The 18,366-nt window shown below is 38.3% G+C and overlaps 1 protein-coding gene across 1 annotated transcript in view; it reads left to right on the top strand.

Annotated features, from left to right (window-relative positions):
- Positions 1-18,366, top strand: part of EXOC4 (exocyst complex component 4) — a 730,059-nt gene that overhangs the window by 586,008 nt on the left and 125,685 nt on the right. The window contains exon 13 of the mRNA XM_059171891.1: positions 3,311-3,466. Within this exon, the coding sequence (XP_059027874.1) occupies positions 3,311-3,466 (156 nt within the window). The remainder of the gene's footprint in view (positions 1-3,310; positions 3,467-18,366) is intronic.

An 18,366-nucleotide genomic window follows, 5' to 3' on the forward strand; every position in this document is an offset into this window, starting at 1 on the left:
TTCGTGTTTGTTTTGTTTGAATTGGCGGTATACCATGACCTCTTATTTCTGCAGCCTCATTGTCACCATCACTGTGCTAGTGGACATTGTACTACCCTTTGGCCTGCTGTAGGTCCAATCATTCCCAGCTGAAAATCCACTGCAGCAGCTGAATTTGAACCGTCCGTGACCAGGGGTTCATCTGTCTACCTTGGCTCCTAGTTTTTGAAGGATCTGGGAGGTTCAGCCTGGGAAAGCAAACGCCATGCCCTGCCTGTCACCGAACAGTTGAATCCAATTAGCCCCACCTGCCCCGGGTTGTTTACCTCATGGAAGACTCAGCACCCCAGCTGTGTCCAGGGACCAGGCACACTTGCACTTCCCAACTGCTCCAGAGAGGAGGCCATGCACACGAGAGCCAGTCAACACCAGCAGATGTTTTCTGAGTGAAATTCACTCAACTGTGTCTAGAGGGTAGACCCTTCTCATGCAGCCTCATCACCTGTTTTAAGAGGTATACTCATTTTCCTCTTCCTCCTGGGAGCGGGTACAAATAGTTACACAGATGGCTCTGTCTGTGGCCCATTGAGCTGTGAATTAATTAGTAGATTATGGTTCTAGTACTGTGATTAACCCTACTCCTCTTGTGGAATAATTGTTGGAAATTTAGCTCTTCTTTTTTGGGGCTATTTGGATATGTCCTAGAATTTTGTAGCCCACACCATCCAGCTTAATACAAAATGATAAACTAATAAATGCAGTCAGTGAGGATGGAGACTTTTCCATTTGAGTGAAAAATTCCCTTTGGGCTAATTGTATGTCGCTGATCAATGTCAATATTTCAAATTCGAATACTTGGAATGACATTTAGGATTGATCTTCATTCCAGTATGAATTAATAATTTATTGTTGAAAGCAGTATATAGGTAGCATCTTAGTTCCTCTTGATTTCTGTTTTTTTAATAAAATAGGATCTATGAATATTAGTGAAGCCAGTAATCAAATATTGATTATTGAATTAAGCCAGTCTTTAGAAAATATATGTAAGTGAACAATGTGGGTACTTTTAAGGTAGTATTTCATAAAGCTTTTTTTTCTTTTTTTTCATTTCAGCTAGTGCTAAAGACCAATAGCAGATGACATGAGAAAACTCCTTAACATGAGAAAAAAAGGAAAATGAAACTAACAGGACATTTGACATCCATTGAACTACCAAAAAATATAAAGCCACAGGAAAGGAAGTTTAAAATTGCCGCTTTTAAAATATTCAGAAAGTAAAATAAAATAAAATATTCAGAAAGATAAAGAATAGAATCTGTAATACAAGGGCAGGTCATTTTGGAGGAGGGAGGCCAGTGGATTTCTCGAAGAGCTAAAAAGAAAATCTAGAAAGGAAAAATAAATGCCAGGCATTTCAAAAAAGCAATTGTTGGGTTCAATCCTAGAGTAGATCCTGGAGAGAGAGTTCATAAATGGATAAAACGAGTGAGAAGTGAGAAAGAGAAGTCGGTGAGTGAAGGCCATTCAGTGGGTGACAGTGTCTGTGAAGGGTGGAGAAGAGCTTCCCTGGAGAGAAGTGCGGGATCAAGGAAGACAGGGATTCATTCTTAAAAAAAAAAAAAAAAAAAGGCGGTGGGGGGGGGGGTTGGGAAATATATCAAGAGAAATACGAGATATCGAAAAGTGGATTTGAGGGGCAGTGGGGAGGATCCCTAGGGGCCTAGGTAGAAGGATTAACTGGAAGTGAATGAGGATGAGATAGATTTGAAGATATTTCTGTGGGGAATAGAGGGGGAATGTTTGCAAGTACATAATTAAGAAGCCTCCCTGCTGTGTCAGATAGGGAGACTGTAGGGGATAAGCAAGGGGGAGATAAAAGGTGAAGGTTTAAAAAAAGAGCATTGAGGGACTGCGAGGGGAAGTTGAGCAGAAGCGAGTAAAAGGAAGGCCGAAGAACATTGACAGCCCACCTGGCATACATCATGAATGTGATATGGTACCCAGCACCCCACATCTGAATGGGTGAAAGACTGTGGGACTCATCCATAAATACCGCAGAAAAGATGCAAGAAAATAACAGAAAAAAGAGAATAGGAAGTACCAGGGAGAGTGATTTGAGAGACCAGAAGAAAGAAGGTTCTGTAGTCCAATTTCTGTATAGCTGACCATAGTTACTGTTAGAACCTTTTGCTTATCGTGAGAATGCTAGAAGTCAGCTAGTAATTCTAGCCTATTTTCAGAGAACAGAGTGATACTGCTCCCTACAACCCGAAATCCTATTACCTCAAGTCAGGTTGCCTTGAGTCAGAGTTTTTAGGCTTCAGCTTCCTTTGTTGACAAGCATTAAGTTGTCTGTTGGGCAAGGAGGTTTTATCGTGCATACCCACCGTACATATATTGTAGATTAAGAAGTGCGTAAGGTCCTCTAGCTGTGATTCCTACACCAACAAAAATTCTCGCCTGTGAGGGGGGGGGGAAACTTCTGGAGTCTGGGTCAACTTGGGATGGGGTAGCCAGCTAAGTAGCACTCCCCTCATCAATAAATGTCATTCCTGTCACCTAGAGTTGCTGATGATTTTTAAACCATTGAAATTAGTTATAGTGATAGAAATGTTGAACAGAAGGAGAGGCTTTTTAATTAAGTTGAAACTGACCGTTTAAGATGAATTTACAGGGAATTTCTGGTAAGTGCAGTGTTAATAGCTCACCCCTGGGCCCTATTAAAGGACTTGAAGCCTGTCACTCTAGGTCACCGGTCAAAGCCCACTGGAGAGAGCAATAATCAAAGACTTTCTCTGCCTGACATCAGGGGCAGAAGGTTTCTCTATGACGGTAGATTTACTTTGAATATAGGGGTGTCCCCAGTTCAAAAAGTACCTTGAAGTAGAGCTCGTTGGTGATTTAAACCAAGAAGTCAGAGAACGGCCTTTTGTAACACTTTGTCACCTTCCCAGTTCCAATCATGTTGTTACTTCATTTCATAACATTCTTATTTATTCAACATCTTTCTTGAAAGATCCACCCCCCAAACCTACCCTATGTGTTTGTTTATCCTAAGGGACTAACTATGATAAGGGTGACAAATTATCTTATTATGACCTTTTCACAGTTACTCAGCAGTGAAAAAACTACGAACAAAATCTAGAAATGGTTTTCCAGGAACGTGACCTATTAATGGATGTCACGACTCCAACTCAGATAATGGGTCATGTTAATAAGAGAGATGGCGGTGGTATTTTTTTCTTTCCTGCTGCTGCAAAGGTAGATGAAAAATGCTAACTGGACAGCAGGCAATGTGCTGAAGTATCTCTTTTCCACTGATTGTGTTCAGGGGCATTGTTCAGTCAGAAGAGAAACTTGTCATCAGCGCATCGTGGGCAAAAGACGATGACATCAGCAGACTCCTGAAATCTCTGCCAAACTGGGTGAACATGGCTCAGCCCAAACAGCTGAGGCCAAAGAGAGAAGAGGAAGAAGATTTCATAAGGTAACAGATTTCTTTCCTATGTTGTATTAAACATTGGGAGTAAAAACATCTGTTTAGCTAATTCCTCCTTACATGAAATTCGGGGCAATTCTAAATAACAAGCAGCAGTGAACTCAATTAATAAAGTCTGTTTCTATCCTAACACACCTCATTTCCCATGTAAATATGCCATGTACTCAGAATTTTAGGAGGGGTGCACCTGGATGGCTCAGTAGGTTAAGCGTCTGCCTTTGGCTTAGGTCATGATCCCAGGGTCCTGGGATTGAGCCCCACATAGGGCTCTCTGCTCAGCGGAGAGCCCACTTCTTCCCTCTCTCTGCCTGCCTCTCTGCTTACTTGATCTTTCTCTCTCTCTCTCTCTCTCTGAAAAATAAATAAATAAATAAAATCTTTAAAAAGTTTTTTAAAAGGGATTAATGTGGATCAAATTAGAGAATTGTTAAATCAAGTTAAAATATCTTTTAATTTGTAGGTCATTTTTCCCTCTAAGGGGAATCTTGTGATTTACTCATTAACGTATTTATTTATTCAGCAAAACTGTATTGACCTTATTATGTGCCATACCTTGGAAAGATGACAATTAATGACATAAAATTCTTGCCCATACAGAGTCTTTTAAAATTGTTCTTAGCAATTGCAGTTCCTAGGACTGTTGGTGGAACTTTCTGGAAATATAAATGAGCTTCTCATGTTTGTTCAAATGCATTGTATTATCTCTGATTGTTTCCTACTTATTTTGAGAGAAGTAAGGTCTCAACTTTATCACTCAACATTTAACTTTGTACAGTTTAAATTATTTACATAGCCATGACACTGTGGCTTTATTCAGTGACACTACTCATTTTCACATGGCCACAGTGAAGTATTTCACCTCTGTCACTGTAGAGCTGTGTAAAGTAGGGAGAAAAATGAAGTGGTACTTTGTCACATTAAAATTAGGTTTAACCTTATTGCTTTTTGCCTATCCAAGTGAATAAATAAATAGTAAAAATAAAATCAGAGCACTTTAGGGGCGCCTGGGTGACTCAGTGCTTTAGGCCTCTGCCTTCGGCTCAGGTCATGATCCCAGGGTCCTGGGATCGAGTCCCGCATCGGGCTCTCTGCTCAGCGGGGAGCCGGCCTGCTTGTGATCTCTCTCTGTCCAATAAATAAATAAAATCTTTTTTAAAAAATCAGAGTACTTTAAAGAAGCAAAGATCAAAAAAGGAATAAAGAAAGTAATGGCCAGTATTTTACTTTTAACTTCCCATACAACTGTGGGCTCATCGTTTTCTCAGAATGTGAGTTGTAACTGTAGGTAAATAGGTTTTTGCTGCTCACAAGGTTACCTGTATTCATACATGAATGATAGTGCCACATTTTTCCAGCCTTTTATTATGAAAATTTGTTAGAGTACCATTTAATACCATATAAAAATTGTGAAACTCACAAATTCACCTATAATTTAACTATATATATAGATATATATAGAGAGAGAGTTCACTTTTTAGGTTAATAGACTTTATTTTGAGGAGGGAGAGTTTTAGTTTACAGAAAGTATTGAGCAAAATGTATAGTGTTCCCATCAGGTACTCTAACCCACCACATTCAATGTCCTGTGTTTTTAACATCTTGCATTAAATGTGGTATGTGTGTCATACTTGATGAGCTAATATTGATACATTATTATCAGTTAAAGTCTGTAATTTACATCAGGGTTTACTCTTCCTGTTGTACATTCTATGGGTCTTCACAGAGATAATTGGATGGATCATCTCCGTAGGATTCAGGTTCAGTTGCGCTGCCCTAGAACTCTTCTGTGTTCCCCGTAGTCATCCATGACTTGCTTTCCCCAAAGCCCTGTCAACTGCTGATTTCTTTTTACCATCTCCAGAGTTTTGCCTTTTCCAGCACAGCTTAGAGTTGGAATCACATGTGGCCTTTTCAAATTGGCTTGTTGTGCTTAAAAATACGCACTTAAGATTCCTTCCATGTCTTTTTGTGACCTGGTAACTGTTTTTTTTTAATCCCTGAGTGATACTCCATTATAGGGATGTACTATGGTTTGTTTAATCCATTCACCAGTAGAAGGACATTTTGACTTGCTTCCAAGTTCTGGCAATTATAAATAAAGGTGCTCTAAACACTTGTGTATAGGTTTTTGTGGGGGTGTAAGTTTTGATTCATTTTCATTCATTTGGGTAAATACTACAGAATGTGATTGCCAGATCATGTATAAGAGTATATTTCGTTTTGTAAAAAAATTGTCACTGCTTTTCCCAAGTGGTTCTATTTTACATTCCCGCCGGCAGTAAATGAGAGTTCCTGTTGCTCCCCATCCTCTCTAGCATTTGGTGCTAATGTTGCAGAGTTGGTACATTCTAACAGGTGTGTGGTGAAATCTCATTGTTTTAATTTGTATTTCCCTAATGGCATATGATGTTGAACATCATCTTTTTATATGCTTATTTGATATTTGTATATATATTTTTGTTGAGATACTGCTCATTTTTAAAATTGGGTTGTGTTTTCTTATTGTTGAGTTTTAAGAGCTCTTTGTATGTTTTGGATGCTGTCCTCCATCTGATATCTGTTTTGCAAAGATTTTCTCCCAGTCTGAGACTTAACCTTTTCATTCCTTCACAGCTTCTTTTGTAGAACAAATGTTTTACATTTTAATGAAGTCCAGCTTATTGTATTTTTTTCTTTTATGGCTTGTGCTTTTCTGCTTTCTGGTTTTAATTGACTATTTTATATGATTCTACTTTCTCCCCTCTCTTAGCATATAAATTATACTTCTCTTTTACCTTTTATAGTGGTTTCTCTAGAGTTTGCAATATACATTTATAACTAATTCAAGTCCACTTAACACCAGCCCACTAAAACAGGTAATGCAAGTACCTTATAACGAAGTGTTCCTAATTCTCCCCTTCCATTCCTTATAACGTTGTTGTCATTCATGTATTTCATTTATCTATAAGCAATAATCACTCCGTATAATGCTGCTATTATTCTTTTCAACAAATTGTTATCTGATAGATCAGTGAGGAGTAAGAGAAATAAAAGATTTTATTATTCCTCCTCTAATGCTCTTCCTTACCTAAAGTAGAGCCAAATTTCTGAACTAAGTAATTTTCCTTTGCTCTAAAGAACTTTGTTAACATCTTCTGTAAGGCAGGTCCGCTAGGGACAAATTCCCCCATTTGTTAATTGGCTTGTTAAATGATTCGTAATTTGGGCAACATCCCGTCTCACAAGTAGTGGGGATCTCCCAGACTCCCTCAATTTTTGTTTGCCAGAAAAAGTCTTTATTTCTCCTTGCTTTTGAAAAATAATTTTGTAGGGCACAAAATTCTAGGTTGGTGATTGTTTTAACACTTTAAATATTTCAATCCACTATTCTTGCTTCCATGGTTTTTGAAGAGAAGTCTATTGTAACTTTTATCTTTGTTCTTCAGTAAGTAACTTTTTGCCTCAAGCTTCTTTCAAGATTTTATTCTTTGTTTTTGATTTTGGGCCATTTGAATATTATATGTCTAGGTGTAGTGATGTGTGTGTGTGTGTGTGTGTGTGTGTGTGTGTGTGTGTGTGATGTTTGGTGTGCTCTGAGCTTCCTAGATCTATGATTTGATATCCGTCATTGGTGTGAGGAAATTCAGTCATTATTTCTTCAAATATTTCTCCTGTTCCTTTTTCTCCTTCTTCTCCTTCTGGTATTCCCATTGTCCAAATACTATACTTCCTTTGATTATTCCTACAGTTCTTGGATATTCTATTGTCTTTTCATTCTTTTTTTTCTCTTTGGATTTCAATTTTGGAAGTTTCTATTGACATTTCTTCTAGCTCACTGATTCTTTCCTTGATTATGCCCTGTATATTGATAAGCTCATCAAAAATACTTTTCGTTTCTGTTGTGATGTGTTTGATTTCCAGAATTTCCTTGTGATTCTTTCTTAGAGTTTCTGTTTCTCTGTTTACATTACCTATAGTTTATTTTTCATTAAAAGTTTATGTTTTAGTTTGAGCATAGGTCAAAGGCACAGCTTGGTAAATTTTCATACTTTTTATTGTGTAGCCTATACCCAGAAGGCATAGCAACAAGGAGCCTTCTCATGCTTCCTGCTACTAGTTACTACTTACATCTCTAAAAGTTGCCCTCATCTGACTTCTAAACACAGAGATTAATTGAATCTGTTTTTGGATTTTATATAAATGAAATCAAGCACTTATGTATTCTTTTATGACTGGCTTCATTTGTTTCACATTCTGTTGGCAAGATTCTTCCATATTGTTGTGTATCGGTCCCCATTACTCTTTAGTCTGTATTAAATTGTGTGTGTGTGTGTGTGTGTGTGTGTGTGTGTGTTTATATGTGTATACATTCATTTATTCTGCTGATAGGCATAAGTTGGAACTTTTTCATATAGTGTTGCTATGTATATTCTACTACATGTATTTTGGTAGCCATACATATATATTTCTGTTGCTTATATTCTCAGAGTAGAATTACTGGGTCATAGGGGTATGCACATGTTCACTTTAGGTACACGATGCCAAACCGTTTTCTAGAGTGGCGGTGAGAATTTATATTCACAGCAGTATATGAGAGTTCCAGTTGCTCCATATGTCATCTGTACTTGATATTTCCCATTTTTTAAATTTTAGCCGCCTTGTAGTTTTGTAGAAGTCTCTCATTGTGGTTTATTTTGCATTTCTCTCATGACTAATGAAATTGAGCACCTTTTAATGTACTTTTATGTATTTATTGGCCATTTGAATTTGCTCTTTTGTAATATATTTGGTCATATCTGTTGCCCATTTTCACTAAAGTGGTTTGTCTTTTCCCTACTGATTTGTAGGCATTCTTAAAATATCGGGATGCAGCTCCTTTGTTAGAGGTAGATCGATACTTAGAAATCTGTAAGCATACCAAAGTCCTAGAGATGTTTTTCTCGAAAATCTTTTTTGTGCTGACTATATTTTTCTCTTTAAGTGTATCCATTTAATCATATCTATAACCTGAATCGTTTTATGAGAAACAATTTCTAGAGGATAAATTATTTTTTCCCAACTTTTGAGATTACTTTAAATGAGCGTAAATCTTCCTGTTTCCTCGGCTTATTATTATGTAACTTCTTAATTGTCTTCTATGCTTGCAAAGAGATTTTCAGTTAGTTTTATTAGTATCTCTGGTAGCTTAAAGGGATGGGCTTCTAGCCCTATTCCAAAAAAGAGAATGCCAATCCCAAGAGCTGCATATCGGTATATCACCTCGTGCTTCCGATATGGAAAAGCTAGATTAGGTCCCTCACTTCCTTATTCCTGCTTTGCTCACTGAGGCATATCACCTTTCACCTTAAATTTGAAGGTAAAACAACTTATACATACATTTTTAAAAATTTTTGGTGAATTACAATATAGACGAAGTCAAGTGTAACCTAAGGTATATAACTCAGTGAAATGTTATATATGATTATATCCACGGAATCACCTCTCAGATCAAAATACAGAACTCTTCTAGCACCCAGACAGCCCACCCTCAAGGTAACCACTGTTCTGACTTTGATCACCATAGATCAGATTGAGTATCCCCAAATTTTATTTAAGTTTAATCATAGTATGGGATTTATTTTGCTGAACATTATGCCCAAGAGATTCGTCCATGCTTTGGCATGTAGACATAGTTTGAAAACAAATTATATTTACTTTAACGATAGAAAAATAACTTTTTCAGTCTGTTCTGTTTTGTGATTCTTTCCTCTTAATCATTCACTTTCTCTCTCCTGATTATACATTGAAAGCGAGGATAAGCAGGACAGAACACCCTTCATTGATATGCCAATGTGTAGAGTTGACAGAGCCTTGATTGAGCACGTTAGAGTACCATACAGCATGGCAGGAGCCAAAAAAACTGAAAAGTCACACTCCCCTCCTATAATTAGTTTTTAAAGCTCAGAGGGCTATTTGGCACATGGATGAATATAGAATCCAGTGCCCTTTGCATTGAATAAAGGTTATGTTCCCTTCATTACTAAATGAGGCCCTTTCCTCTTCTTGTTTTTTTAGCTAAAAAATAAAGTATGTTATTTCCAGGCTTAACTTTGAATAGAGGGGGAAAAAATAGGTCAAGCCAGGGTTTTAATAGAAAAAGGAAAAATAGAAAATATCCTTTTGTTCCCCAGGAAGCTGAAAGCAGGCATTGTAGCCCATTGTCTTTGCACCTGTCATATATATGTATATATTTATCCTTTTGAGATCAATGAATATCCACTGATAAAAGCAGTCCCACTTTCTGGAGATATAATTAACAGAAGACGTAAGGTGTTGGGACAAGTAACAGGGGTGAGGAGGGATTGTCTAGGAGTTGGGGAGACCATCTATATTAAAAAGACTGTCCCCCAAAGTCTGTGACCCCCCATTTCACTCAGTGACCCAGGATTTTAAAAACAAGAATCACTTCTCTAGAGCCGGGTTTGAAAATCCTTAAGTAGATAGATGTGATTAGTGAGACCAGAACCAGAGTCTTCAGGTGATAGAAATCAAGGAAGATATAAAGCCTACAAATTAGTCTTGAAGTCTAGCAGGCAGTAAGATGAATGATAAAAAAAAAAAAAATCATACAATCTGTTTGAACAGTTACAACAGTCTGAGTTGATGGTGTCTGGCACTGTATAGCAACATTATGAGTTTTCAGGTATGATGAGGAAACTGGGGTAGAGAAATTAATAAACTTCCTCAGATCAACAGAGCTACTAAGTGACAGAGCTACAATTTGAGCCCAGAAGGTCTAGCTCTAAGAACTACCCCGCCACGATCCTCCAGCCTCAAAATAGATCAGGAATTAATAGGTTTGAACTTTTGAGTTATTCCTTCATTTTCATTGATCATTATAATCTTGACTGGTTTTCTAATCATGTTACACTAATGTCAGACATTTGTCATATAAGTGCTTTTCCTCTGGATTTAGTTTGTAATTGTTAGTATTCATTGTATTACGTTGTTATGAATTCTCTGAGTTTTGTGTTTTCTTAATCAAAGAAAAGAAAAAAGAAAAAGAATCATTGTTGAAAAAAGAAAGATAACACAAAGAGAGTGACAATATAAAGATGATATAAAAGAAATTATGTGGGTTTCAGATAGAGTGTAATGCAGACCTGAATAGGGAAGAGAGAGTAAGGATATTTTAGCTATATTTAGTTACTGAGTGTTTTAGAAGATAACTTCTTGTTTTATCTGGAGAATCAAGTGAGTGCCATGTTATTAAGGCTGCTTTTTGTTGTCTTAGGAAATTAGGGACTCAGTGTTACTAAAGAACAGCAAAATACTATTTCAAAGAGCAAGGCCATACCTGAGATTTTATTTGGTATGAGTTCTGTATTAAATGGTTAATGAAAAAAAGAGAATGAAATAAGAAAGGTTTGCACCTTCACCTACCTTCTATGAAACCCCCATAGTACATCACAGATCTTCGGTAAATGTTAGATGAATGAAACTAATTTTAAAATAGGAAAAATCACCCATTCCTCAAATGAAAAGAATAAAATGTAAAGAATGGTGAGCCAGTGTCTTAATTGGAGGAAGGTGCCTTCAGTGGCCTCCCTAAAAGTGGCACATGTAGGACCATGTTCCTTTTGGAAGCAAACAGGCCCAGGTTCTAGTTCTTGGTATGGCCACTCATTAGTCTGTTTTATTTCAGTTTTGCCTTTGGTAGGTCTTTACAAACCTGTTCTGTTTCTTCAGCCAGCTCAGTTTAGACAGAGAGGCCGAAATCTAGTGGGCTTAGAAATATGTTTAGATGAAACATGATATGAATAAAGTAGAACATAAATAATTCTTCATAAAAATTTCATCTGGAAATTTTAAAAAGTCCTCAAGACAGTATAAGCAATAGCTGTTAAAAGGTTCCCAATAACAGGGTGCCCGGGTGGCTCAGTTGGTTAAAAGTCTCTTGATCTCAGCTCAGATCTTGATCTCAGGGTCCTGAGTTCAAGCCCCACATTGGGCTCCACATTGGGTATGGAGCCTACTTTTAAAAAGTGGGGGAGGGTGCCTGGGTGGCTCAGTTGGTTAAGTGTCTGTGTTCGGCTCAGGATCCATCCCACTGCCCCCTCCAAACCCTCATCAGGCTTCCTGCACAGTGGGGAGTCTGCTTCTCCCTCTGCCCGCCCTCCACCCCCCACTCATGCTCTCTCATGTGCTCTCTCTCAAATAAATAAATAAAATCTTAAAAAAAAAAAAAAGATTCCCAGTAACTATAGCTATTGAAGAATCTGTAGATGAATTTGAAGGAACAAGTAAAATATCCAGTGCAGGAGAAAATAGGCTAGCTAGCTTGGACAAAATGTTCATTAGAATGGAGACATATATTCCACTATCTCTGCGGGCTTAATATGACTTAAAAATATAATTATAAAAGGAAAGATGAATCAGAAAATATGAATATATTAAGTGAGTACAAGGGTAGAAAATGCTTTGCTAAAATGTTTTTTTTTCCCCTCGATCAAACAAGTTGAAGGTCATAGACGGATGTAGGGCACTGCCAGGCAAGACCAGGTGAGAAGCAGACTTAATCTCAAAATTAAACAAAAAAGACAGGTAATTAACTGGAGACTCAGCTACAAAACATATCAATTAATGTTCAAGACGATTGCATTAGGCACTTTGTTATTATATTAAAATGATCTCTCTCTTGCTAGCTTAAGATTGGCAGTAAATGAAAAAGACCTTAAAATCCCTCCTATATATTGCATAAATGCTAATCTATGTAGACAATTATTGGAGGATTATAATTATTCATTAGTATTGGTAAAAAGTTGCTGATAGAGTGTTTTCTACCTTGGTTTGTTTTTTTTTTTTTTTGTATAATTTCAGATTGTGGAATTACTTAACTTTTTAAACTTAGATTTTAGTTCATTTAACACCATTCCTCTTTCTCTCATTTGGAGTCTTATCAAAGAGAAGATAATGATCTGCCCAAATGAGTCCCACTCAGCCCTTCAGAAAGAGGCTGAGAATAGTGTTCTGTGTTGGGAGGGATACCTGTTATCTAGCCCAGGTAAGAGCAGGAAGAGGTGTTCCTAAGACACCGGCCAACAGTGAGACAGTCTAAAACCACCGCCAAGGAGGCCTGTGCCTGCTATTGTCTTTCCCCAGCTCTGTCTCTACTCACAGATGCTCTCTGCTGCAGGCTGACATCCTTCCAGAAGATGAACCGCTCACCTTCTCACCCGCCTCTTTTTTTCCATACTGAACTTTTTCCAGTTCTCCATCTACCGTGCTCTTTCCTCCCTCTTTGTGTTTGCCGTGCCCATTGCTCTTTCTGGAATGTTCTCTACTCATCCCACCCCTGCCTCCTTCTGCCTTGTCCTGTTCTGCTTGCAAGATTCAGCTCAGGTAGATGTATGCAGTGAAAAGAAGAGCCATCTGTACCCCAATGTTTATAGCAGCAATGGCCATGGTCGCCAAACTGTGGGAAGAACCAAGATGCCCTTCAACGGACGAATGGATAAGGAAGATGTGGTCCATATACACTATGGCGTATTATGCCTCCATCAGAAAGGATGAATACCCAACTTTTATAGCAACATGGACGGGACTGGGAGAGATTATGCTGAGTGAAATAAGTCAAACAGAGAGTCAATTGTTGTATGGTTTCATTTATTTGTGGAGCATAAGGAATAACACTGAGGACATGGAGAGATGGAGAGAAGAAGTGAGTTGGGGGAAATTGGAGGGGGAGACGAACCATGAGAGACTGTGGACTCTGAGAAACAAACAGAGTTTTGGAGGGGAGTGGGTGGGGGGTTGGTAAACCTGGTGGTGGGTATTCTGGAGGGCACGTATTGCATGGAGCACTGGGTGTGGTGCATAAACAATGAATTCTGTTATGCTGAAAAAAATTTAAAAAAAAAAAAGATTCAGCTCAGGTATCAGATGCCTTTCCAGCATTTCCTCCCCAAAACTCTCTCCGGCTCTGCACCCCTCCCTGCTTCCCTCCTGCCTTAGGGGCTCAGAGACTAGAAGTGTAGTTAAATAAGCAATCTGTCGTGTGGGGAGTCTGATAGAGGTAAAGACATGGATAAAAATCCAAGAGGCCAATAGATTAACTAAACATAATCATGTAACTACATTAAGAAGGGGAACTGGATATAATGGGGGAGGGGGAAGACGGGCAGTCAGAATCAAAATATCTAAAATTAACACATCAACAAGTAGCAATTTTCCACGTGGATGTAACCACTGGAAGAACTTGGAACAGAAATAGTTGGTTTTTGTAAGCTATAGGTGCTTTCTTCACGGGCACAAGATTAAGGGTGGGTAGGTGCTGGACAGGGGAATCACTGCTGAGCATTATAAGTTACTTAACTATGAGTAATTATTACTTAGGCTTTAAGTTTTTGTTTGCCTAAAAAAAAAAAATTCCACATATCCTCAAACCATGGTACTGTTCACTGCCTGTTCACTAACTTTCTACAAATACATCGTCATTCTAACATTTATGTTTACCCCTGCAAAAAAATCTTAATCTGAAGCCATCTTCACTTTTCTGCCCATTTGATGCAAAGCATTTACTCTTCTCTGAATTATCTCAGTTAGTCCCAGAGGTCCCCATCTCTTTCTTGGACTTCCATATATCCCCTACACCCCTCCCATTCCTCAGTTCCTTCTCCTTCTCTGTTCCAAGAAAGCTACCTTGAAGACAGACCCCTTCCTTGTTTAGTTTGGGAGTCATTGCCTTTGCTTAAGATCAGGTGTTTAGTGTCTCTGCCCTGAGTAGATTTAATTTATTCAAAAGGAGATTGTATGGTAATTTGAGAAGTAACCAGAATGATCAGTGAGCTGGAATACTCAGGTGTGGAGGCTCAATGATATATGAATTTTGACTTTTAAATCTACAATCATTCTCGGTAGTTGAAAAACCAGAGTATGTGTTCAATTTATGATTATTGGTTATTTTAATCTTACATGTGATCATCTATTTTGAAGCTTAATAAATGTTCTTTATGGAAAACTATTGCTATTTGTATAAATATGTAACTTACAGTTGCTCCCGGCAGAAAAACTGTATACCTTAGAAGTCCTAGCACCTATAGGAAAAGCGTGTGCCTTATTGTTAATATCCAGTGACAACAATTGAGTGACAACATCCTACAAAGAAAACTTAGTTAGCCAGGCTTACTTAGTGGCTTAGCTGAACAAAGCATGTTCTGCGCTATCAAAGCACTTCAATGCAATTTTATTCCAAGTGGATTCTTTATGAAAACTCGGAGCAGGTGCCATCAGCCTGAAAATAATGTGCTGTTCACAATTAGCTCTTTGCTTGTTATAACCTAGTATCAATTTCTCTCTCTCTCTTTTAAGATTTATTTATTTGAGAGAGAGTGAGTTGAGAGCAGGGGAGGAGCAGAGGTAGAAGGAAAGAGAAAGAGAGAATCTCAAGCAGTCTTCCTGCTGAGTGCAGAGCCCAACACAGGTCTCAATCTCGGACCCTGAGATCATGACCTGAGCCAACATCAAGAGCCAGTCACTTAATAGATTGAGCCACCCAGGTGCCCCAACCTAGTATCCATTTCCGTAGAATTCTTCTCTCCTTACTCACTGATACATCAGTGTACTAATCTGCTTGGTTCCAAAAAGGGGGTAAAAAATGTGGAGAAAACCCTAAGACTGAGATTTGGGCTTCTGCCTCACCCTGCTCCTAGGCTAAAGCTGTCTTTAGCCAGCTCCCCTTCTCCACACCTCTGCCCCTCCTCTTTAAATGACAGTCATTAATTCTAGAACTTACATGCTGTGTGTGTGTGTATATGTATATGTGTGTGCACAATAATGTCTACTACATTAGGTCATGTTTAATGTCCAGCAGAGTTGTATTTTCATGTTGTGTGTTTACGTTTTAGAGTAGATGGAGCCCTTTTGTAATCATATACCTAGTACATTCTGTCCATTTTGTAGAATTTTTAGTATAATTTTACTATCTTTTGGCTCTACTCAGGGTTCTGGTTTTAGTATGATTACATTTATGGCATATTTTTTGCAAACATTCATTATTCATTTGATATCTCTGAATCACAACCTTGAATTATTAAGCTGATCTTACAAGAAAATTTGGTCAATTCTTCATGACTATTGTTTTCCAGAAAAATATTGTCATAAAAGCATAGGGTGCCTTAAAGACTTTTGAAATCAAGTCCCAATTAAAGTAGGATTTGACACCTGATATCAAAAGCATAGGATTAATGACCAGAGTACTTACCTAGTATCATTGCTCTAGAATTTGGATATTGAATGCCAGACCTCGTATGAGCCACATAGTGGTTGCTCAGGAAATGCTTGTTGCATGAATGTATGTCTGTATTCATGTACTACTTGATACAGTAATGGAGTTAAAGAAGAGAAAAGATAGCATAGAATGAGTCTCTGAGTATTGGGTATGTCTTAGTCAGCTCACGCTGCCATAACAAAACACTATAGATTGATTGGGTGTCTTAAACACCAGAACTTTCTTTCTTGCAGTCATAGAAGCTGGGAAGTCCAAGACCAAGGTGTCGGCCAGTTCAGTTTCTGATAAGAGCTCTCCTCCTGGCTTGCAAAGGCCCGTTATCTTGGTATACCCTCACACATCGGAGAGAGAAGGAGAGATCTCTCTCATGTCTCTCCGTATAAGGGTATTAACCCATCACGAGGGCTCCATTTTCATAACTTAATTACCTCCCAAACATCCCACCTCTAAATATCATCACTTTGGGGTTTAGGACCTCACCACATGAATTTCAGGAGTAGGGAATACACTTCAGTCCATAACGGGGTGAAAATACTTAGCTGTTTGCCTACAGTCTGAGTCATAATTTTACATTAGTGACTGGAAAGGAGCCAGAAATTTTAAAAAGCTAACTGTTTAATGTATAGAATATATTGTTAGTAATACAGGCAAAAGAAGAAATGTCATGCTGCTGGAGAAGATAAATGATGAAAGTATAATTACAGAAAAAATTTAAGGAATTGTCATATGACTTATGCAGTTCCAAATCAAATAGGAACAGAGGTTTGTTGTGTGTTTTTTTTTTAATTTTTAATTTTTTATTTGTTATAAACATATAATATATTTTTATCCCCAGGGGTTCAGGTCTGTGAATCGCCAGGTTTACACACTTCACAGCACTCACCAAAGCACATAACCTCCCCAATGTCCATAATCCCACCCCCCTTCTCCCAACCCCCTTCCCCCCAGCAACCCTCAGTTTGTTTTGTGAGATTAAAAGTCACTTATGGTTTGTCTCCCTCCCAATCCCATCTTGTTTCATTTATTCTTCTCCTACCCCCTTAAGCCGCCATGTTGCATCACCACTTCCTCATATCAGGGACATCATGTGATAGTTGTCTTTCTCCGCTTGACTTATTTCGCTAAGCATGATACGCTCTAGTTCCATCCACGTTGTCGCAAATGGCAAGACTTCGTTTCTTTTGATGGCTGCACAGTATTCCATTGTGTATATATACCACATCTTCTTTATCCATTCATCTGTTGATGGACATCTAGGTTCTTTCCATAGTTGTGTTGTGTTTTTACATAATGAATCTCCCGTTGTGTATTTGGACCTATCACCCAGTCACTTCTAGTGACCTGTGATTAGAATCTTAGCCTCTAATTGGAGACTATTTGAACCCTAGTGTTTTGCTACCAGCCCAGCCTCTATGGGCTTCATGATGAAAAAAGTGATCCTTTAGTGTCTGTCTTTTAGACAGGGGACTCACGTAGAAGTGAAATTGCCTTTAGCAGAATGGTGCCTTTGCCCTGCCGTCACCTTGGTGGCTCCAAACCCTCTTCTTCGAGAAGAAAGTTATTTGAGCATAATAGTTTTTCTCACCCATAAGAATACAACACATAAACTATTCCAAAATTCATATACAAGGACAGAAAGATGGACTGACAGAAGAAATTATGCATTTATGCCTGCACGGATTAAACATGTCAAAACATAAGTGGCTATCATTCTAAATTTTATCTCTTCAGATCTGAAATAAGAATGGCAAAGACAGTTTGTGAGAGTTCTGATTGCTTTTGTAATATTGTTCAAGTTTTTAATTTGGCACATTAAAGTCTCATCGTACGTGTTACGTTATACCCTTTACGAAGCCTTCATTCTCAGAAACTCAATGCACTGGGAAGAAACTTCAAGAGTGATTCCTGGGAGACTGCTATCCTAGGAAGTGTTTTGGGCAGTGATTTTGAAAAGCACAACAATTATCCATCTCTTCCTCACTTCTTTTTTTTTTTTTAACTTAAACTTTTTTTCAATGATAAATTCACAGAAAAATTGAAATAACCATCCAGTGAATGCTTGTAGGCTTTGACTTAGATTTACTGACTGTTAGCATCTTGCCATATCCACTCTGTTCTCACCAAATAAATGCACTTAACTTGTCTCTTGCCAGACCATCTAAAAGTAGGCTACCAACATGGTGACCTTTCATCCTTAAACATATGAGCATTCATCTGTCAACAATAAGGGCATTCTCCATGAGCACATCATTACCACATATTTTCGGGTTCTTTTTTTTCATTGCTCCCATAGCAGATTATCAGAGACTTAGTGGCTGAAAACAACACAGACTCATTTTCTTACAGTTCTAAAGGTTCGAAGTCTGACCTGGGTCCGAATGAGCTACAACCGAGGTGTCAGCAGGATTGCACTCCTTTCTGGAGGTTCTAAGGAAGGCTCCATTTCCTTGCCATTTCCAGCTTTTAGAGGCTGCCCTCATTTCTTGGTCTCTTTCCTCCACCTTCAAAGGACTCTCTGACCTTCTCCCATCATCACATCTCTCTCCCCAACCACAGCCAGAGAAGGTTCTCCAATTTAAGGACTCCTGTGATTAGACAGGTTTTACAAAGTAGAAGGGTGCCTGTTATTATGAAGGGACTC

Source organism: Mustela lutreola, chromosome 4, assembly GCF_030435805.1.
Source record: "Mustela lutreola isolate mMusLut2 chromosome 4, mMusLut2.pri, whole genome shotgun sequence".
Classification (NCBI taxonomy): Eukaryota; Metazoa; Chordata; class Mammalia; order Carnivora; family Mustelidae; genus Mustela; species Mustela lutreola.